This window comes from Pleuronectes platessa, chromosome 4, assembly GCF_947347685.1.
Source record: "Pleuronectes platessa chromosome 4, fPlePla1.1, whole genome shotgun sequence".
Classification (NCBI taxonomy): domain Eukaryota; kingdom Metazoa; phylum Chordata; class Actinopteri; order Pleuronectiformes; family Pleuronectidae; genus Pleuronectes; species Pleuronectes platessa.
In genome coordinates, this window is record NC_070629.1 from 13,594,829 (window position 1) to 13,618,414 (window position 23,586).

The following is a 23,586-nucleotide window of genomic DNA, read 5'->3' on the forward strand; positions in this document are numbered from 1 at the left end:
TTGATGTTTGTGCATGTTTTTAATGGCAGATGTCGCGGCCTTCTATTCACGGAAGGAGATTTATGAGAGTGTACAGAGAATTCGACACTGCGGTGGTTGAGGCGAGGGCATTACACGAATCAATGGGATTAATTTGATTGAGATCTCATGTGTAATCTGACTGGATCCACTGATTGGGGGGGGGGGGGGGGGGTTAGTCTGAGATGAGAAGGATTATGATGGATTAGATTAATTAAAAAAATTCACTTGTGGGGAAAGGTTGCACTAGTTTAAAACATTTTTTTTATTGAGTCCAATATTTCTTTTATATAAGCATTATCATAAATGCTGACTCAAATTTGAATGTATACTACTATTTTTATTTTTTAATTACGAGCATGTCTCCCACCTTTTATCCAGCTGCGTTACTCCTCAGGCGATGTGTCAATTTGACCATGGAGTAAATTCCCATTGTAGAGAAGTGGATACAGATTGTAGAGTCTAAAATCTGTATCCACTTTTATTACCTCACCACATCTTCTCCCCAGCTATCAGCAACATTTGAACCAGGTTCAATCCCTCATTCGTATATTCTATCTGAAAAGAAAATAACCAAGACATTCTTTTTTTTTTTATAAATAAAAAGGCACATGTGAGCAAGAGCAGCAATAAAACCCGCTCCACTATTACCTAACTATTCTGCATAGATATTAGTATTATCGCTGCAGCTGTTGTCCTTTAGGTAATGAATATTGTTTGGAGAGAGATGCAGCACTGTACTCTGTGGTGATCACTTGCCATCTGCCACGCTCCCTGAGCTTTAATCTTCAGTGCAACACACCCGTCTCACTGTGTTTGTACTTAATATCATTACGGCTCCTCTGTATCTGGATGAGTTTATCACCTTTCTCCAAAAACCTGTCCCCAATCCCAGGATGGAGTCGCGTACAAAAGATTCCCTAAAACCGCGCGCCTGTGGATAATTAAAGCCAGGAGACATGGGGGGGGGGGGGGGGGATTCATTCTGAATCCCTGCCAGTCTCCCCGTAAACCTGCGACAGTGTCTCCAGGACGACTGCTGCGCCCGGGGGAAATGAGTCCTAATGCCACCGGGCCGTGCATTTGCTCACTTCAAATCTCCACTGTCGTCTGAGAACAATGACACTGTGGATTAAAGCGGCCTGTCTCCGGCACAGTGGCGGATGATTGGGACTCAGCCATGGGCAGAGAGCGCAGCCCCTTGTGAACCTCACGGGTGTTGGAAGAAAAAAACCTGCACTTAGTTATTTAGTCACGGCCTGCGCACATCAAGCGAGTCTGGTGCAATAAAGAAACATCCTCCAATTGTTTAATTTCTCCCAGCCAATGTGGAGCGAAAAGGAGCTTGAGAGAATTGTTTTGAATGTGCTCTTATGCGACCGCAACTTGGAATGAATTCTTCATGCACCGCCTGTTCTTTTCAGTGCTCGGCAGTTCTGAGAATCAAATAAAAAAATGATACAACGATAAAAGAGAGAAGAGAAAAAGGACTTGCTGTACTCAGCCCATACTGCTCAACATCTGGTAGCTTCCCCTTGTCAGCGGCGTTTCTGGCAACGGCTGCAGATGTGAAGACACCAATGTGGGCAGTCTGGTTAGTCACTCCTGGATTTTGGTCGTAGTGAATAAGAGTCTTATGCAGGCACAGATGAGAGGATCCCTTTGACCTCTGGAATTTAAACCCATCCTCTGTGCATGTCAGGTCCTGCCAGCAGTGATCTACACCTCTCTCTATTGCTGTCGTTAGCTTCTAAAGTCAAACACAGTGATTCTGCCGTGTATCCTCTGTAACCTAAAGGTTGAAAGACTGGCCCGCATCCACCGAAATCCAGATTGTTTCAATGAAACTCCTCATGGTGAGCAGGGGTGTAAACCAAGTGGTTTCTTTATTTTATTCCTTTGTTTCTTTTTGTGCTTTCTCTCTTGTCTCAGTCCTCTGTCAAACTTTTATACAGTGCAGAGGATAAAAGCGCACTAACATAAAGAAACAGGCCTCAAAACTAACTACACAAAAATGCATTTTCCCGGCTATTTCAAAGTAATTGCAGCTTGTTTCAGTGTGACACCATGAAGATTTACAGATTCAAGCACCACCAGTGGAAATCGCTCCCATTAGCTCAGTAGTTACAGCGGCTCTCCGGGCTTCTCCTCCTTCAGGGTTGGTCTCGCCTCCACCACGCTAACCTCCAAACACACATCCAGAAGCCTCTCATTTTCTTTTCTGCCTTCCCTAATCGGAGCTGCAGTGTGGGCAGCAGGGATAAGCCTTATCCTCCCTTCCCGTCCATGTCATCTATTGTTCGGACATAGGTCCCAGTGCCACTAATTTGCTTTCTCTCCCCCCTCGTCTTCTCCCTCAATAGCCCCCCCACCCCCACCAACTCCTGCACACAAGCCGGGTCATAAATTCTGGAAACGTGCTGGTGTTAAAAGCTTGTAAACTCAAGCGCCCTCTCTCTGCGGAGAGGACTCCCGGATTATCCTCCGCAGAAATGGGGGCATTTAGTTAAGAATCCCATAAAGCACATTCCTCATAAAGTGGGACTGTTTGGTTATTTCTCCTTGGCCTCATTAAAGAGCTATTACTCGTTCAAGGTGCCCCATATTCCTCCACGGAGGCAGCGTCAACGTCTCGCTGGATCATATCTGATGGCTCTCATTAACTTACCAAGGGCGCTGAAGCACCCACACTGTGAGGTTTGTTGTTGGGTCCCATCTGGACGGAACCTGGCTCAGTTAAGGATCCGGATCATGTCACTGCTCAGGTTCCTGAGTTCATACTCTCGTTTCATTGCATGAACCATGTGCACTGTGTTCCTTACATGTGTACACTGTAATTTGGAGTCAAGACAAAGTGTGCTTCCTGTTATCCAAACAGATATGCTGCGGATTCTGTTTCGTTGTGTGCGTGTGTGTGCGTGTGCGTGTGTGTGTGTGTGTGTGTGTGTGTTCAGACCTCCATGCAGCCTTCTTTTTCTGGGCAGCAGAAGAAGCTCAAGGCTACTCGCTGGGGCAAAATGATGCTCCGTGTAGCGGATGTGATCTGACATGTGCCGTCTCTGTCTGTCTGTTTCAGTTGCCTTTCTGGGAGACATCGCTCTGGACGAGGAGGACATGCGGATGTTTAAAGTGGACAGGATAATAGATTTGGCTCAGAGAACTGTCCAGACTGTCAATCACACAGAAACAGGTAATGACGGCAGAAACCAATTCTTCAAACCTTACAATGCGAGGTGAAAAATGGAGCACCAAGGCAAAGGGTTTTGTTTTGAGACTCGACATAAAGTTGCAATAAAACCCCTGAAAAAAACACAGCTCCTACATTTTGAGCCTCATTTGGGAATAATTACATATATAAAGACGTTTAACACTCTAACATAAGGACGGTCAAACCGCTCAGATACTTTACAGCAGCAGCCCGTTTCAGATTGTAGCATCGCGTTTTTCACGAGGTCTCTTAAAAAGTTTTATGCACAACTATCATGTCATCACGGCACATTGCTACACCTGTACCTCCATGTTCAAGGCTCAGCAGTAATTGCTGGGCTTTGTCGGGCTAAATGGTGTTTTTAAGAGGAAAGACAGCATTTAGGCAGCAGCTGTGAGTCAGAGGGGACAGATAGAACTTTGCAATCCCATAAAAAGCCGGCGAGCGTGAACCAGCATGTACGCGCATGTTGCCGTCAGTGCTCGAATGGGATCGGTTTGCTGTTTCCCTCACTTGACTTTAATAAAAAATGTTGAGGAGATGCTTTTGGAGGATTAAAAATACATTTCAACTGCTCCTAAAATATTCACCTCAGTTTCCCAAAGCAAACAGTGACGTCTGAGGTCGGGAAGGAAGAGGAGACTCGGGCATCAGGACTTAAAAAACACATCAAGCGGGGGTTGTTCCCACGTAGGTTTCACCTCAGTTTATAGACTGGATCACCTCACACAGGCGTGGCTTCTAATAAGTAATACAGATAACCTTTACTCAGGTTTGTTTTTTCCGTTCTGAGGAACTTACAAATTGTTCTGAACGGTCAGACATTCCGGTTATATAATATATGGTTAGTATGTGCTTATATGTGTAAATCAACACTTTAAATATCTCAACTTTTATGATTAATGTTCCGATAGGTTTGACCGTCATAACTGAAAAGATCACGCATGAATAAATCTAGGAACATTCAACAATTACTCCGCTTAGTTACCTGCTCCTTTTAAGTGCAGCAACAATTTATAAAAAATAGGACTTTTCAAGTCGCGTCACCCTTTGAAACACAGTATTTCATGTAGTACATGTCACTGTGGGACTTTCCATCAGGAAATATTGCTAAATTACTGACATTTTGGCAAGCCCTGGCTAATGCTACACTACTGGAACTCACCTCTTCCTCACCACTTTAAAAACAGTACCGGTCAGTGGCAGGACAGCAGAACGGCTGTTTTTGGAGCAAAACAAATATACTTTTTTAGGCATTTTCCAGGCTGGTATCTGTATCAGAACATCTCTAGACATCATCTCTATTTTGGTGTTTCTCTTTTCACTTTTTAAGGATTAGTTCTCAGTATTTGCACATCGTTCTAAAGTGTTAATTGTGAAACAACTCAAACCACAATGGTGCCAAAGAAATCAGTTTGTTCATCCAAAACATTTCACAACACCAGTTTAGTCTTTGACCTAATCCCCCTGGACTGTGAACCTGCATGTTCCACGTACACCACAGAGCAGCGACAGTTAAATAACAAACATGATCCAAACAACAAGTGAAACATCCTTTCAAACCTTGCTCTATGAATGAAGATAGTGCATTTAATCACATAATAATTATAATTAACACATCTTCCACAATTTCCTGTCTCCCCAGCACTTCTTATCACTGAGATTTGGCTGTTATCAGACTATTCCTCAACACATGCACAAGTGTATGTGCTAATTGATCGCTCCAGGCTGCTGAGATTTACTCAAAATTCAACACATTGTTTCTGCAAACTGTGGCGTCACGTATAATTGGAAGAGATGAGGGGAAGGGCTGGTACTGGCACAGCTTGGAGCAGCATTCTAGAACAACAAACAGTGTGCAGGATTGGTTTGAATCCAGATGTACTTGTTTTTGTTAGCTCAGCGAAACCTGTTGTATAAAGAGTAAGATTAAAGATTGTAAGCATTTTATGAAAGCATGACCTCCTAGGGCGTGTTAAATCAATCTTTTTATAAGTCCTGAAACACTGTCAGGTAATAATATATAATCAAGGTTATGCAGAATTTCATTATAGTTAAAAACCTTCTCCCGAAAATGAGTAAAGTCAGTTGTTGGAAGTTTAATCTCTAAAGACAACGGTTTCCCAGCTCTGTAATAGCACATAAGAGCTGCTATTCTAAATAATTTGGTTAGAGAACAAAAATCAAAGGATAACATAAAGGTACGAGAGCACATTGTCTTTCAATACATCTACATTGTTTGATTTCACATTCATCAGATTCACACACCGCGTACTGTCCTACTTTATAAGGAAAGGATTTACTTCTGCTTATTTAAACAAAGGATGTATTTTTGTACAATGTTGTAATGTAACATACGTAATTCAACTCTCAGCACTGAAATTATTATTCCTGGATGTGATTAGAATGATAAGAAAATAATATATCAAGGCTCAAAAGGGATTTTGCAGCGTGTATTTCTTGCGGTCCATAATTAGATTGTCTAGAATTAAAATGTCATCATTTGTTTTGACATATTAGCTCAGTTCCAGATAATGAGAACATTTTTATCTGTGTCAGTTTAATTATTCTTCCAATGACTCAATGCAGAGGATAAAGTGTCAATTAAAACCAAAGTAATACTTTCATTGGACACTTATTGCTTACTGTTTATTGTTCAGAAGTTTCTTTTACGTATAAAAGACTTCAAAACATACCAGATACAGTTTTCTCTATATATCTTCCCAACATATTATAATCACCATGGTTCAGATGGAGCTTAGTCTCCATGGTTACTCTACATTGTCTGTTTGAGTGACTTTAACAGTGAAATTAATTTGAGTGATGAAAGAACTCAGCTTCAATAAAATGTCATTCATGCAAAACAGGAAGAACAATGCTTTTTGAACAAATGCCTCTGCCAAAGAAAGTGAATGTAATGTCTTTAATGAGAAATGATAATCACAATTTCTATATTAAACTTTGAATAAAGTCCTCATTTGTCATCCGAGCAACCGACTGAGGGGCTCAGTGTGTTTGTGTGTTTTCACTCTGTCAGAACCAGAATTGTACTTTATATTCAATCTTCTACTTTTTGTTGTTGTTTTTGATTTGAAACCCTCAGGATTGACCAATCAGAACAGCCAAAATAGACATGGCTCACATCGCAGGAAGAGGGCGGCCACTTCCAGACCGGAGCGCGTCTGGCCTGAAGGTGTTATTCCCTATGTCATCAGTGGTAACTTCAGTGGTAAGTAACAATGATATACCGATCGGGTAAAAAGTCAAATATGTATTTAATGTAATGGAGCACGCATAATCCAAATTTAAATTGTATAATTCAGAGACATGAAAACCATAAAATATTATTCTTGGATGTGGATAAAAATACAAGATTCAACATCGCTGAAATGTGATGGAAAGGAAGTTAAGTCCGAAGTCGTTGTACATGAGACTAAGTCCTCAAAATAAATAAATAAGTATATTGAGAATTATTCCGCTGTTACATGTCATGTAGTCCTCTCACCTTACAAGGTTTACATGATGTGGTTTGCGCTGGGTAATTATTCAAAGCAAAATAAGTGGAGATTTGCATTTAAAAATACAACATTAAGGAACCTTGAAAGTCGTATTTTTCAACGTAAACACATTATAAAGGATTAAGACCCTGTTTTCACCCCTGTCACAAAAACTACTGTACGGATTTCCTCAAACCTTGGTGGAAGTCTCTGGTCAAGCAAGAACCCATCAAATCCAAGATTTTTCATTTTTCAAAATTGGTGTGGATTTCTCGGAGAATACTATTAATCTGCCACATTAGGGAACCCGAATTTGGTGCAGCTTGATTGAATTTAAGGTGACTGTCTGGGGGTAGCGGAGGTATGCACCCTACTAGTTTGTCCTGTTTTCATCTTTATTTCCTGCAACTCTCCATCCAACTGAAACAAACTTTTCTATTGTCCTTTATTTAAATGAAATCGTGATGTTGTGTTTTTGGAAGCTCCACTGATCTTACCGTCTGTGTCCTATTCAGGCAGCCAGCGGGCTATATTCCGCCAAGCCATGCGGCACTGGGAGAAGCACACCTGTGTGACCTTTGTAGAGCGGACGCAGGAGGAGAGCTATATTGTCTTCACCTACCGACCATGTGGGTGAGTCAGTGGGTTCTGTAGCTCCCACGTGAAGGATCTGAACAATGGTCACCCTCTGTCGAGCCTTCGCAATCTACCCCTAATTATTTAGCGCCTTAATAGGTTTGCTTGCTTCCTTCTCAGCAGCGTCCCTCCATTGTTCGCGCTCTCTGTTCTCAGAGTCTCTGTGTGAGCTGTTATTTCTGCCCCCTACCAGCCCTGTAGGAGACATTCAGTGGCCAGGAATGTTTCCGGTGCCTCATCATCGCACTGCATCACTCCCCCAGCACTTTAGTCATACATGGTGCACACGACTGCTCCCAGGGGAGAGACTTCCACAGCCTCTCCACAACCCTGTTTAGCGCACTCTGCTCAAGTTACGCTCAGTGTCCACTCAGCGTTTCTCCTTAAACACAGGGGAAGCACTGCATGCGGCTCTAGTAGTTGCTAAGCGACTATTCACAACCTGTTTGAACGTGCAGTGCTCTATTATTAAATTATGAAATATTTTTTTAATTAAAACCCTTTGCTGCCACTGGGAGCACAAACCAGGGCGGCCTATTAATTTAGAAGTTTGAAAAAAAGGGGGCGAGATGTAAGGGCAGGTATTAGAGAGGCTCCCAGAAGACACGCAAACCTTAAGTGTTGTAACCACACACAGATGTGGACCACGAGCTGGAAGCATTATGTCATTACACACAGTTTACCACTGATAGGTATCATTTAAGACCAACAGAAAGCGGATGCAGGTCTTGAAACGCAAACTTTTCTTTCCCAGCCAACTGTTGATGGCCATTTTTAGCCCGGTAACTGGCCTCTGGAGCAACAGGGATGACATTATCCATGCAGGCGGCAGCGGTTAGCAGTGGGAACGCTCGGCTCTGCTGCATATTCAGCAGGCCCCCGTCTGTCCTGTGCAAAGTTCAAGGCGTGTCTCAGGAGAGCCTGGCTGGGCCGGCAGTAATTAGAGAGCGGCCGTCTGGGCCACAGGGCCGTGATGTGTGCGCCCGTCCAGACTCCCACACTGAACCTCTCATGTCACGCTGGGATGGAGCGCTGCAGTCGGCCGGTTTCCACTGTCACTCTCAGCATCTGCACTGGCAATTGGACGAATGAATGTCACTGCTGTAAGTGCGGATTACGAGTCGCCTCGCGCAAAAAACCGACCCGAGGTTGTTGAGATAATGTCATTCTCCTCAAAAGCTTCATTATATACTGTCCATACAGAGCACGTTAAATATATATACAGCGGCCAGTCGATGTTATACAGCCAAACACACACCCCCCCTTCTTCTCAACCTGGAAACATGACTTCTTCTGGCCTCTCTCTGTAGTTTCCACGAGCTTGTTAGTGATTTTTGAAAACATAAAGTCTAGTCACTGTATTTTGGCTTCGGTAACACTGACCCTCTCTGTTTGCGTGTCCGCTTGCTGATTCATAGGTGCTGCTCCTATGTGGGTCGCCGCGGGGGGGGCCCCCAAGCCATATCCATCGGGAAAAACTGTGACAAGTTTGGCATTGTGGTGCACGAGCTGGGTCACGTGATTGGCTTCTGGCACGAACACACGCGGCCCGACCGAGACGAACACGTCAGCATTATCAGGGACAACATTCAGCCAGGTATGCGCATGGACTCTCACTGATCCCTCAGCAATAATGTCAGAGAGATGAAAGTAATGAATGTCACATGTGTGTACACACAGAGTCTGAGCTGAGATTGTAAACAAAAACACAGAAAGGGAAAACCAGTGGGGTTCACACTCATCTTCATCTTTCTGCAGCTTTCTATTAAAAAGTGGTTTTAGACGTGTTGCACCACACACACACTATAAACAACCAGTCGTGACAGCCAGTCACCAGGCCAGATTAAAATGACATTATTTCTGCCCTGCACTTACACAGGTGGTTCATTCCTATCTGTATCTTCATTGTTTAGTAATGTCTTACACAGAGCTCAGATCTATTCACCTTTGACATACATACATCATGAGTGTTTTTCAGTATGAGTCAGCTTCCTATTTTTGTTCCCTTTCACAGGACAGGAGTATAACTTCTTGAAGATGGAACCAGGGGAGGTGGACTCTCTGGGAGAAGTCTATGACTTTGACAGTATCATGCACTATGCCAGGAATACATTCTCCAGGTAGGAGCCAACTTAAAGTTCACCCTGCAGGCCCCAGACATGAAATCTGGCCTCGGATCAAGTCGCGCTGTTTCCTCACTCGGCTGTATAACCTTTTAACCCGTCATCTCTTTTTCCATCTCTGTCCGTGGTGTTTTATGACTGTATGGATCTGTAATGCACCAGCTCACCAGTGTCTATGGCCCGCTGCTGACTAATGTGGCTGGATTCCCCGAAGCTAGGGAGGAAGAAAGAAACACTTCATTCCTCTCAATAATAAATCACTAGAAATCTTATCGTGCAGCCTGAGGACATCAGGTTTTGAAAGGCCTCTCTGTTGCTTCAATGTTTGTGGTGGGTCTGAATTATTTTCTCTCTATTTGAGTTTGTGTGCAAAGAGATAGAAACTGATTTCTTCAGATTGGGTGGGTTTTTTAGTAGCTCCTAATTTGGGGCAAGGACTATTCTCTTGGCTAGGTTTTGTTCTTTGCTTTTACAATCAATGGGGCGTGGAGCTTCAGGCAGACCACAGGGTGCACTAATTTGAGTTAGGTAATATTTGAGTTTAAATTGCTTATAACTGAATCAGAGCCCCAGAGGATCCAAAATAATCCACATGGTGCATGAAGAAACCTGACGTGTTCCTGTTTTCCCTTTCGGGATCGGAGCGGATTAGAGTCTGTGCGTCTTATGTGCAGCTGTGTCGTTGCCTAACACTGTAGGTTTTATCAGTTCTGGCATCAAAACAGCATCTTTACACTTGTCATGCTCACTGTGAAAAGTTCTCATCAACATAAAACAAATGGTATTCTTCTTTCAAACGAATGCCAAGTCTTTGTAGCCTTAGTGAAAGTGTTGTCTGGAATATGCCGGCTCCTTCCCACAGCCTGTTCAAATTAAGGCTCCGCTCCTCAGTTCCTGCTGATTTAGCAGCAGGATCCCCCCCCCCCATAAACCCCCCCATAAAGCAGCATCAGTCCTGCAGCAGAACTGGACCAGGAACAGTGGCCGTGCTTCATCACAACATAATATCTGTGCACCACTTTCAAGCCTATGTGGAGCTTCTTGTGAAAGTTGTGCTTTCATACCATCAACCACCTCATTATGCTCCTACAGGCTCTTTGAAGAGGCTTTGATGATTAGTTATATTTACCCTCGACTGATGCATGGTCTCGGTGGATTTGTATCCGAGATGTCTGCTGCTAAGCTTTTTATCACCCTCATAGGACTTTGTGTTATTCGACGAGCCGTGCTGCTAAACGTTTGGTTCCCCAGCCACGATTCAGATCAACCCTTAATAATCGCCTGCATATGGCTGAAACCTGAGTAGTGGAAAATGAACGGCCTCAAACCGGGTACATTTACAGTTATGCATTATTGATAATAACCAGCCACAGTAAAGAGATTCACATTACTCTAAATATGTACCTCCTCCAAGGAGGTCATGTTATCACCCCTATCTGTTTTTTGTTTGGTATGTGTGTATGTTTGTTTGTGTGTATTCAAAATTACACAAACACTATCACACGGAATTCCTCAAAATCCAGCACATTAAAGGGACTCACATGAAGGGGACTGATATCTATGGGCTTGTGATATCTGGTGCAACTGGATTGAATTTCGGGGTGACTGCCGGGCTTTTGCAGTAGTTTACTCTCTCCTGAGTGCCATATCTGTATGATATAAAAATGCAAGTAATAATTTGGCATTAAAGCTAGGGTTGGTTATCATGGAAAAGATCAAGCTAAACTTGATGCATCCTTCCCCCTCCCATGTGTCCTCTCGTCAAAGCTACATCTTCAAAACACATGAACAGGCAGGCGGGTTATTGATGGGTCATGTTTATAACAGTCCTGCGAGGGCCACAGACGCCAGATTTGATCATTTTAGTTTTTCAACAGACTGTATTCATTGGTGTTTATAGATTGAAATTGAAGATGATTGTGTTTCAGACATAAATTACCCCCTCTATCTTCAATGACTAAACTTTGAAGTCCCAGCTGGTGCTACATTTGTTGTTTGTTTGCTACTGGAAATGCGTTGCATAGATGTTTAAGCAATGAAAATCATATTAAATTTGCCACCAGCTGAAGTCGCTCCCCTCTCCCTGTCGGATGCGACAGGAAGCTCTGCCAGACGTGCTGTCACACAGCTCTGCTCAGGGGTGTTGAGGCGTCAGAAACATAAACTTACTAGAAAAAGAACCGTGACGGATGCTGATCAGTCAGGCTCGTACTCCAGTCATCTTAGGATGTGGTTCATTTGAAGAGCTATTCACCAGCTGGGTAACTGCAGAGCCAAAATAGATCTCATGGGAAAAGTTGACTCAGATCCGGCTCCTTAGTCATTACTGTAACTGCGACGAGTGTAGTGAGGCTTTTACGAAACATTCTCTTGACAACCTGTCCATTTAATGATGTCCTAAGCGGTGACATCCAAACTTTACATCAAGTTGTGTAAATGTTATTGTTTCCTCGTAGTGCATGTGCAGGATATGACGTCAGGTTTGCTTATGAAAACAGTGTTTTGACCCGTGCCTCTGTTATGTAGATAAACCAGGGGAAAGATTCAGAGTTGCGACTATAGCATCAAACGGATTTGACAGGCCTCAGTTGGTCAGAGAGGCTGTAATGTGAACTCTGCCACACGAAAGTAAAACAAGTGAGTTCGGTCTGATATGAGAACCAGTTGTTTGTCGTCCTTAGGTCTTACTCGACCCTGTGTGCCAGCTGTTTGTAGATCTAAAAAATAAACAGCAGTCCCATGTGCTGTGTCTCTCTCTCTCTCTGCGTATCGGCCTCTTCGCAAATCAACTGCCGCACGGCAGATTCTGGGAAGCAGAGAGGGAATCTTTGTCTAAACGGAGGCTGTGGCTGGGTGCAGGCCAACGCACTGAGAAAAATGCCAGAGTGTCAGTGTCCAAACTTTAGGTCAATGCACTGCACTTGGAACGGAGCAAAACAATTGGATTATTACAATTGCTTTAAGGTTGGCCCCTGAATAATGTCCAATGCAACTATTGTGTTTGAGAGGAATTTTTATTTGTTTTTCTCTCATATTGGTCAACTCAGCACTTTACACACAGGATGCCCATTCAGCTGTTATTATTCTTCAGCCAAGATCTGGACTGAAGCTCATGTTCTTGCAAGTTCGTGGTGTTCATCAAAGCTTGCTGCACAATGGAGCAGCCCGTTCCGGCCCTGAAGAAGGTTTAGGTTGGGTAATCCGCTCTGTTCTGTTTTCACTCCAGGTCCGACTCCGTTGCTCCCCTAATTCGTGGAACTCTGATCAATAAGGCTGTTTGGACATGAGGGAGGAATGGCTACCGCTGCTGGGGAATGTCTCACAGAGTTGTATTAGCAGACAAGGGGCTCCTGTTAGCTTTTCACAAGTCAGTCCAGGCCCTTTTCCCTGCGCCCTGATTGGTGGATCCACCTGTGCCAGTGTCTCGCTTTGTTACTCCATTATGAGCCAGTGTGTTTGCTCGATGTTTTACAGTAAATCACCGTGGGAAGCCGGGTCCTTTGGCGCGGGTGTTGTCCGGTAGATTTCATGGCGTGTCTTGATGTTTTTCTGTGTCTCCTGGGGAGAAGCAGGGCCTGATCCCCATGCTTTTTGTCTGGGTTGTGTTATCCGACTCACAACTCAGCCTTTACCCCCCCTCCTCCTCTTTTGCTCCAGAGATATTTTTCGGGGACTGGTGCGTGGAGCGGTGCCAACTCAAATAGAGACCTGCCAGTGTGCCCTTTGTCTGCCCTGACACCGGCTGGAGTGGCGTTTTTCACTGGACCGACAGCGTACGGGCTCCTGGAAGCTCACAGACAGACACACAGATAGGCAGAGACTAAACTGTTAGCTCAGGCTGCTCTGTTTGCACATGCCTGCCGTTGATGGGCATGTCACCATGGGAACGACCAGGGAGCCAGGCCGTTGCTCGCCAATGCTTACAGAAAAACGGAGATGATAAACAAGCAGAGTGTCAAGTGAGGCAGCAGTGTGAAAAGAGTCTCTCTGGACTTACTGTTCTCTTCTGCCATTTCAAAAGAAAAGCCCTGTAGCTGCTTCACCTGATGGTTTTTTACAGTATTTAATGTTACTTTTGTGCACATTCCTATTTTCACAGCTTATGCAATTTAATTGTCCTCTCTCTGCAGCTCCGTAGAAGGTGGTGGGCTCTTAGTTTGGGTCCATCTGTAGGGTGTGTGAAGAATGATGGCAGCGTTAACCTCTGAGGCCGACCGCGTGACCCCAATGAAACGTGATAAGCTACTGAAACCGTCCATCTGCCGCATTTAGCCGGAGATGACTAGATGTAAAGGAATCACAGTAAAAGTTAACTTTATGAAAATAATACAAACTGGAAAGGCACTCAGAAGAGCACATACCTCCACGGGGCCCCAACTGTTCCCAAATAAAACCACATTTATATTCACAAGATCCAGATTTTTATTTAGATCTGCACCTGATTACACAAACTCAGAAATATCAGTCCTCTAAATATGCCAGATTTTTTTTTTCATCAAGAACCATGAATTATTGCCTGCAAAAATCAATAGAAATGTTGAAAAAGCCCTCTCGCAATGTTCAGGTAAGTGGAAACAAAAATTCCCTGATCCGCTCCCTTGATCCGGGTCCGCACCAAAATCCATGCCCCACCGCTCCACACAATTTCATGAAACGGCCATTCATCGGTTCAGGTTTTTGTGTAATCCTGCTTATTAACAAACAAATTTAGACCCAAACATAACCTCCTTTGCAGAGGTAATGATTCACAACACGTTGAACCCTCCCATGCATGGAGGAAATGGCAAGTGAAGTTCCAGTGATAAAGAAAAAAAATCAGTTTCTCTTCACAGCTTTTAATGTGCCCTGTTAGAAATAGATGGGTTGACTATAAAAAATGTGTCAAGAGATAACAGCTTTTTGATAAGTAGATTTAATGATCTAATGTTTATTACACTACGAGCAGTTAGGTTTTTATCCCTGATAATAATAATACTCTTGAGTCGACATGGCTGTGCGTGCTCATGTGGAGGTCGACAGCAGGTACTCAGGCATCATGCTGAGGCATTTATCCGCTGCCAGGTCTACACAAGCAGCTCTTTATCTCTTAGAATTCCCTTGTGTACTTCGAAGGAGTGTTGATTTAATTTATTAGATGTGGGTTTTAGCCTCTCGTGTGTATGTTACACAGATGTACGGTAGTGCTTGCATATGCGTGTTCGGCATTGCTATGTTTACATCTTTGTTTAAATGCTAATCCAAACATGAGCAGGATGAATACGAGCGCTCCATGCCCCCTTCCACTCTGGCAGCCGGATTTACTGTATTTTTCTACAAAACAAGCACATGTTGTTTGACTTAGTGGAGACTGTTGGTGATGTTTTCATGCTGGTATTTGCAAGTCTCAGGCCTTTTTAAGGAAGTTAATAATGCTTTTGTCAGTGATTGAATTACCCTTATCAATGGTAAATCGCTTAATCCCTGAGCCAACAGGTTGTGATGTTGGACCATAGGTTGCAGGATTGTGTAAATGCTGTGTGACTTCCATTAACATTAACGTCAGTCTCTCTTTTGGATTTCCAGAGGCATCTTCCTGGACACCATCCTGCCACGCTACGATGTGAACGGCGTGCGGCCGCCCATTGGCCAGAGGACCAGACTGAGCAAAGGGGATATCATACAGGCACGCAAACTCTACAAATGCTCCAGTAAGACCTAATGACAGATCCTGTCTGCTATGGGTTTTTCCTGTCTATTTTTGCATGTGTGCGCAACATAACCATGAGAGAGCGGTCTGTAGCTCCTCCTGCCTCCTCCAGATGCAGCTCCACACTGCGTAGAAAGAGCAAAGCATCTACTGTTGATGTGGTGCGTTGCGGTTCCTTGGCTACAAGGTCCGAGTCTCTGAAGCTGGGAGGAGTGTAAACACCAGCCAGGGCGAGGAAGTTTGTCATCACTGTTTCCCAGATAGACCTGAAAGAACAGCTGGCTTCGAGAAGATACCTAAAAAGATTGTCAATGCTTGTGTCCGCACAACACACAAACACACACCCACACACACATACACACACACACACACACACAGCGTGAACCATGCAAACTGTGCAGCTATGCACTAAGAAGAGTTGTGTAATCCTGGCACTAGTCCTGAAGTTTTTTTACGATTCCAGAGAGAAGAGAGAGGATTTGATGCTTTTTGAAGTAAATCGAATTTATAGCATTAACAGATGTACAATGAGAGCAGCCTTCTGCTGGATAGATCTGATGTCTGTTAATTGTAGGTCAGGCCGGGATAGCTGAGCTGTCAGCCTCACATTAAAGCTCAAAGAACAAATATAGTGATGGGTCACGAGAGAGGGACCAGCCGTTGTGGTTTTCACAGTAGAACTGGAAGATTTAACTTTAAATGGATCAATAGGTGTCTGGAAAAGTCTTCTGTCTGACATCTCTGTCTGCTGAGGAATACGATGATGTGGCGCACATTGTGGGGGATGAGGTTGTGAGTCTCTCCACGTGGTCTTGGAAAAAAAAATCTTAAAGAGCCATGAATCTCCCATTTATGCGAAATTCCTGGGAGTGTTTGTCACCCCCAGTGTGTGCCTGAGTGCTTGTTAATGGTTCAGCATGGGCAGACCTCTGCCAAGCATTATTACACACAACCCGTAGCTCAGGGCTACTCGTTTTATTGCTTACACACAATCCTCGAGGGAGGCAATAAATGCAGACAGTCGGGGGGGAGATGTTTTCCTTACTCCTAAGAAACGCAGCCCAAGGTAAAGATAACACTGAGGCAATAATGAATGCATGCGCAGTTCCCAGGATGAACCTTTGTCATTTCCTCCTGGTCTTAATTAAACACATCTTTCCCCAGCTTGGCAGCAACCCCCCCTCAAGTTATTCCACGCGGCTGTGTATTGTGTTTGGAAATCAGTCTCCGCACACTTGCACACTTAGTTTTGCCAGTCAAACTAAGTGTGGTGGTGTTTTTTGTTGTTTTTTCACTGGCAACACGTACATAATGCATCACGTCCTCCAGAGGGCTGGTTTATTTTTAGTGGCCCAGGTTTATTTTCAGAAGAGGATGCTCAGAGAAAGTGTCTCACACACTCTATTCCTTTGTGTGATCATCATCTTGAGTAGGAGGGGGGAGGTAGAGGGGGGGATATTATCAGCAGATGTGGCTTTGAACATTAAAGAGCTGCCCTTTTACTTCACGTTCAGTTTGACAGTTCCGCCATCGAGCATCTGTCTCTGCAGCCAGCTGACTTCAGAGCTGATGACTATATATTTTGGATTTAGTGGCTCTCTGTTGTTTTCAGGCAGAGACTAATTGGCAGCTCGTCGCAGCTCACAGATCACAGCTCACTGCTCACAGCCTGGGCCTTCACATGCCGCTCAGTGTGTACGTTTGTCTCTGTGCACAGGATGTGGGGACAGTCTGCAGGACAGCAGCGGGAACTTCTCCTCTCCTGGCTTCCCCAACGGATACTCGGCCTACATGCACTGCATCTGGAGAATATCAGTCACGCCGGGGGAAAAGGTACGAGCACATGGAAAGTTCCAGGACAATTCTGAGACACCTTTAAACAGAAGCTGCGTTGACTGCAAATAACGATTAGAACTCCGATCACTCTGTTTTATTAGTATGCGTCTGAGTGTCGCTTGACCTTCTGGCCCACACTGTGTCAATAATCACTCTCTCTTGGTTTTTAAGATCATTCTGAACTTCACTTCCATGGACCTGTACAGGAGTCACTTGTGCTGGTACGACCACGTGGAGATCCGAGATGGATACTGGAGGAAGGCGCCACTCAAAGGTCAGTTTCAACTGGAGAACACTGTCCTGGGGTCCCAACTAATGATTGATTAATCTTGTCTCAATGGATTCAAAGACGTCTTCTTTTGTCCAACTAATACTCCAAAATTCTAGTCTTCTATGTACTAGCGTAAAAGAAAACCATAAAGTTAGTGTGATTCAGTGTTGAATTTGTTTCCAGGCTGTTGATGCAAGGATTGACAAACTATTCTGTCTATTTTTATATTTCTACGTGTTTATATTGCATGTTCACTTATTTATTACTTTTACTGAAGTTTATTTTTTGACTATTCTCTGTATTGCTGCAGTACAGCAAATGTCCCCAGTGTGGTACTATTGAAAAACTATCTTGAATAAGTAGAATTTGTACATTATTTATAGAAACTGTATGGTAAATATCAAAGACTTAAATAAATTCACAAATTTGAATTTGAATTATTATCGATTTTTGGTCAATTTAAAAACTGTTCCTCATCTTCTCTCGTACAGTCAGTTGCGTTGCAGTAAAGAGCTGTGTGGAGGAATTCCTTCGCTATCTCAGGTCTCATAGTCTATTTGTGTAAATCTCCACCTGTGACCCAGGTCGTTTCTGCGGCGATAAGTTGCCCGAGCCCATCATCTCCACCGACAGCCGCCTGTGGATCGAGTTCCGCAGCAGCAGTAACTGGGTGGGAAAAGGTTTCTCCGCCGTCTATGAGGGTAAGCACCCGCTGCACGACCTCGCTGCTCCCCCATCACAGCACATCGCTCAGCTGACTGAACGCATGGTCAGTCACACATCCAACAATGTGCTTAGGAGCCGCATTAATATCCACCGTTTTTGGCTCCCCTACTGCTGATGTGTTAGGCACTTTACACTGCATTAATCAGATTTTGGCCTGGCCCTCACATTCGACTCCAGTGTTTCCCGACCGTGCAAAGGGATGGTGTGTGTGTGTGTGTGTGTGTGTGTGTGTGTGTGTGTGTGTGTGTGTGTGTGTGTGTGTGTGTGTGTGTGTGTGTGTGTGTGTGTGTGTGTGTGTGTGTGTGTGTGTGTGTGTGAGAGAGAGAGCTGGTGGTGGAGGCATTTCAGCTAATCCACAATGCATAAATCAGAACAGTGAGCACAGAGTTTTTTTCTCCCTTTCAGAATCACGTGCTGATGATACTGCTATCCAGGGAGCTTAGGGCTGTGTTTTAATTGTCTTTACTGTCCCATGCAGCCATCTGTGGTGGGGAGGTGAAGAAGGACAACGGCCAGATCCAGTCCCCCAATTACCCTGATGACTACAGGCCCAACAAAGTGTGCGTGTGGAAGATTTCTGTAGCTCAGGGCTACCACGTGGGCCTCACCTTCCAGTCGTTTGAAGTAAGACACATGTCCTTCAAATAAAGTATTATTTGATGTCAATTTTAGGACTTTTTTTTACCAATTAAGACATCAAACCCTCTTTTGTCAGATTGAGAGACACGACAGTTGTGCCTATGACTACCTGGAGGTGCGTGATGGCAACTCTGAGAACGGCCCTTTGCTGGGCCGCTTCTGTGGCTACGACAAGCCAGATGACATCAAAACCAGCTCCAACCACCTGTGGATGAAATTTGTTTCAGATGGCTCGGTCAACAAGGCCGGCTTCGCTGCCAACTTCTTCAAAGGTGAGGGGTCAAAGGTTGTAAACCCTTAGGAGAGAATGTTCCAGGAATCTCTCCATCTGTCATTATCGTTTATCTTTTTCTAAGTGTATTTACTTTTTTTGTTCCACTTGCACCGTCGGGTTCTTTTGCGACCCTCTCTGCCTGCCCCTGCTCTTGCTTTGGAGGGTTTTTCCTGTATGCAATCGAGCCAGGGGGCCAGCGAGAAGGGTCCCAACATATCTTTGTGTTTTTCAGAGATGGATGAGTGCTCCAAACCGGACAACGGTCGCTGTGAGCAACGCTGTGTCAACACACTAGGCAGCTACAAGTGCGCCTGTGACCCGGGCTATGAGCTGGCGGCGGACAAGCGCAGCTGCGAGGGTAAGTACAGGGAGAAACGGTTACCAGACCTGCTCACCGTGTCATTTACACTGAAGGACTTAACACAGTTAGTCACTCAAACGCCATAAGTACAGTCCTTCCTGAAAACAACAGAAACAATGTGATGATTTTGCCGGCTGGATTTGAGTCACAACAACTCAAGTGTTATTTTTATCTCAAAGCACGTGTCGTTGTCTAAGATCCAACTGTAAGTGCACACAGTGGCCGACCGCCCCCAGAGGAAGTCAGCGGTCACTCCAGCTTTGCGTTGTGTACAAATTTAGTGTAAAATATAGAGACATAACAAATTTACAAGCAGATAAAACTGAAAACTAAAACTGAGATATTGCACACTCGGTTGAAATTGTAAAGATAGGTTCACTACGATGCAGTTGCAACGTATATAATGGTATTTAGTGTCACATAAACCAACCCATTGATATATAAAAAGCATGACAGCAAGTACTAAAATGTACTTAACTAAAGGTACAACATTAACTTTCATACTTAAGTAAAAGAAAGTATTTGCTTTTAAATATACTTAAATAGGTATATGTACAATTGTTATTCAAGAATACACTCTTTCACATTAATGAAGAACACTACAGAACGGAAAAACTTGTGTAAATAATTAATGGATGAGTCTCGGCCTCTTCTGATTCATCCCTATCATTTCTCAACCAGTGATGCTGCTGCTGCAGGAGGTCTAGTGTTTCATGCCCACTCTGATTGGATCAGTGAACCAATCCCTTCACATTATTGATTATTCTAAAGAAATAAAAAACAATGTGAACATGTAATGCAATGTTTTGTAAAATGTAGTGGAGTAGAACGTATAGATATTTGCTGAAATATGTAGTGGAGTAAAAGTGAAAAGTACCTGAATCTAAAGTAATGTACAAATACACAAAAATTGTACTTGAGTAACAAAGGATACAGTCAATAAAGTAAAAATATGAACATTAAAACTGAACAAATGTGGTATTATAGCATAATAGTATTTTACTGTACTAATTAACATTTACTTTACAATGAAGAAATACAATGGGTACAAACAGGTGCCTAACGTCTGTATTGCATGTTAAAATAGCTACATACTGTATTATTTTCCATACCAGCATTCACATATAATAACCCACCAGCTGCAGGAATAAACAGTGCACATTAATCTTTCTAACAATAGCTTGGTGAGGGTTCGGGCACCATGTAACATGTTGTGTATTGTGTAACTGATACAAAGCTCTCGTGGAGTACAGCCACTAATCAGGTTTATTTAAGACACAGAAAGGATTTCAGAGTGCTCTTGTTTCAGCAACATCTCTATCGAGCTCTCACTATTTGTCCTTGTCTCTTCCCATGGGTTGTGTTTTCCGTACAGCTGCCTGTGGAGGCTTCATCACCAAGCTGAATGGGTCAATCACCAGCCCAGGCTGGCCCAGAGAGTACCCTCCAAACAAGAACTGCATCTGGCAGCTGGTCGCCCCCACGCAGTACCGCATCACTCTGCTCTTTGACGTCTTTGAGACTGAGGGCAATGACGTGAGCACTGGGGTTATTTTGAATCGACACGGGGTGGGTTTGTTCTGTGTTCTCCCTCTCAGTCATTGCACCCACAGCTCTCCTCTTTCACAGCAAATGAACCCAATTTCCTCTCCTTCATGTGTCGTATTCAAAATGAAATGAAAATGCCCCAGCCTCTTCACATGCTCTGTTTCTCTGCTCAGGTTTGTAAGTACGACTACGTGGAGGTGCGCAGCGGACTCTCAGCAGACTCGAGGCTACATGGGAAGTTCTGCGGGGCCGAGAAGCCAGAAGCCATTACCTCTCAGTATAACAACATGAGAATTGAGTTCAAATCCGACAATACAGTGTCTAAGAAGGGCTTTAAAGCACAATTCTTCTCAGGTGAGTGGCTCGAACATTGTTGAATTAAATGATCAGACTTCCTAGCTGTGGCTCAGGAGGTCGAGTGGGTTGTCCACTCATCAGAAAGACAGTGATTTGATGTCGAAGTGTCCTTGGGCAAATGCGGAGCTTTAAATTAGCCCTGAAGGCTGGAGTGAGTGTGTGTGTGTGTGTGTGTGTGTGTGTGTGTGTGTGTGTGTGTGTGTGTGTGTGTGTGTGTGTGTGTGTGTGTGTGTGTGTGTGTGTGTGTGTGTGTGTGTGTGTGTGTGTGTGTGTGTGTGTGTGTGTGTGTGTGTGTGTGTGTGTGTGTAAAGCTCTTTGAGTGGTTGCAAAGACTAGAAAGGTGCGATATGAATGCACTCCATTTACCATTTCCATTTAGCCACTTTCACTGTCGCCTACAAAGGAAACAGTCACCAAGATTGTGTCCTCTTTTCCTCCGCAGACAAAGACGAGTGCTCCAAGGAGAACGGCGGCTGTCAACACGAGTGTGTCAACACTTTCGGGAGCTACAGCTGTCAGTGCAGGAGCGGCTTTGTGCTGCACGAGAACAAGCACGACTGTAAAGAAGGTATTTCTCCTCAACACGGCCACTGGGCGCCTGCTGTCTGGTTTTAAGGGTTTGAGTGCAGGACGATGCACAGGTCTGTGTTAACTCGGTGATGTCTGTTTGCAGCTGGCTGTGACCACACGGTGAACAGTGTGAGTGGTATCATCACCAGCCCCAATTGGCCGGATAAATACCCCAGCAAGAAGGCGTGCTCCTGGGCCCTCACCACCACTCAAGGCCACCGCATCAAAATCGTATGTGCCGCTTCCTCCTGCTCTCTGTGTAGTTTCACCCGTCAGTCCTGAATTTATTGGAGTTCGTTGCCTATTTGTGTAGTTGAACGGGTTGATTCATTGAGTACATCTAGGTTTACTGTGCAGAGACTGTTTTGGCACCACCAACAATGATTCTGTTATTTTATATTTGTTTACTGTTTCACTGACACGCAGTAAATCATTTTAAAGAAAACCAGCAGCCAACGCATAATATTTAAAAGCATGATGCCTGTGTTTGTTTCCCGGACAATAACACTAGATGCTTCCTGAGGTCATGCTCCACCCCTCCTCTATGTCGTTTGACTTCAAAAAGGAGTGTAAACGTCTGAACACTGAGTTAATTATAATAATATAAAATATGTAATGACTGTTTTTGTCACAGACTTTCAATGAGATCGACCTGGAGGCCCACTTGGAGTGTACTTACGACCACATTGAGATTTACGATGGCCGCGACGGAAAAGCCACAAGTCTGGGTCGTTTCTGTGGCACAAAGAAGCCGCAGCCCATCATGTCTAGTGGCAACAAGCTGTTCATTCGCTTTTTCTCGGATAATTCAGTGCAGAAGAAAGGATTTGAGGCTTCGCACACTGCAGGTAAGAACAGATGTTGATGTGACAGCACTTCCAACTCTGAACGTTTTTTTTGGAGGGGGGCGCGGTATAATATGCACATGGTTCAGATTTAGTCCCAAATCACCTTCCCTTCCGGGAATGATCATGACTCATATTTAAAAACAGAGCGTGTTTAAGAATCCTTATTGTGTGGATGACTGTGGAACCAGAAATGAGCCGCAGTAGTGCGAAGCAAGTCTCAGCTCATCTCCTCTGTCCACAGAGTGTGGAGGTCACCTCAAGGCAGAGGTGAAGACCAAGGACCTGTTCTCCCATGCCCAGTTTGGGGACAACAACTACCCCGGAGCCTCCGACTGCGAGTGGGTGATCTCAGCGGAGAAAGGCTACGGCGTGGAGCTCATCTTCCAGACCTTCGAGATTGAGGAGGAGGCAGACTGTGGCTATGACTACATGGAGCTGTTCGACGGAGATGACACCAAGTCGCCACGGCTGGGGCGTTACTGTGGCTCAGGGGTAAGAGCAATTTTAGAAGCAACCTCTTCTTTAACAAGTGTTTTAACAGCAGGAGGGTTGAGACAATTGTTTGCAGTGGAGTAATCTTTTCCAGGGGTTTTGAATGGGATGACTTTGAAGGACCCTGTGGCTTTTGATTCCACTCTTACTTGAATGAAAGTCAACGAGTTGGGGGAGTTCCGCTTCAGGTCGACACAAGCCGTCGCTCCCTGGGCGCTGATGGCCTATTAGAATCTCTGGCACTGGGTTGTAAATACAAATTAATTAGCCAATGCTGAGGCTGCAGAGTCCGGAACAATGTGGGCAGCAGGGAGTAGAAACAAGTTTCCTCAGGTCAGAGAACAGCTTGATTCCATTTACACACTTCAGTAATAAGCTCTGGCCATTTACTCACAGCCTGTGCCTGTGAATCATTCGCTGGAGGGGACGTAGCAGCCGGAGAACCCTGGGGAGCAGCTCCTCAATCAAGTTTCCTTTTATAAAACCGGTCGAAATA

General features: G+C 44.3%; 1 protein-coding gene across 1 annotated transcript in view; it reads left to right on the forward strand.

The window, feature by feature from the left end:
* bmp1a (bone morphogenetic protein 1a) overlaps positions 1-23,586 on the forward strand; it is a 31,368-nt gene that overhangs the window by 5,511 nt on the left and 2,271 nt on the right. Inside the window, exons 2-19 of the mRNA XM_053421656.1 lie at positions 3,095-3,208; positions 6,330-6,455; positions 7,239-7,356; positions 8,778-8,956; positions 9,374-9,479; positions 15,045-15,169; positions 16,886-17,001; positions 17,176-17,278; positions 17,860-17,976; positions 18,480-18,625; positions 18,717-18,912; positions 19,147-19,272; positions 20,651-20,811; positions 20,997-21,177; positions 21,623-21,748; positions 21,854-21,981; positions 22,385-22,598; positions 22,840-23,090. Coding sequence (XP_053277631.1) covers positions 3,095-3,208; positions 6,330-6,455; positions 7,239-7,356; positions 8,778-8,956; positions 9,374-9,479; positions 15,045-15,169; positions 16,886-17,001; positions 17,176-17,278; positions 17,860-17,976; positions 18,480-18,625; positions 18,717-18,912; positions 19,147-19,272; positions 20,651-20,811; positions 20,997-21,177; positions 21,623-21,748; positions 21,854-21,981; positions 22,385-22,598; positions 22,840-23,090 — 2,633 coding nt within the window. The remainder of the gene's footprint in view (positions 1-3,094; positions 3,209-6,329; positions 6,456-7,238; positions 7,357-8,777; positions 8,957-9,373; positions 9,480-15,044; positions 15,170-16,885; positions 17,002-17,175; positions 17,279-17,859; positions 17,977-18,479; positions 18,626-18,716; positions 18,913-19,146; positions 19,273-20,650; positions 20,812-20,996; positions 21,178-21,622; positions 21,749-21,853; positions 21,982-22,384; positions 22,599-22,839; positions 23,091-23,586) is intronic.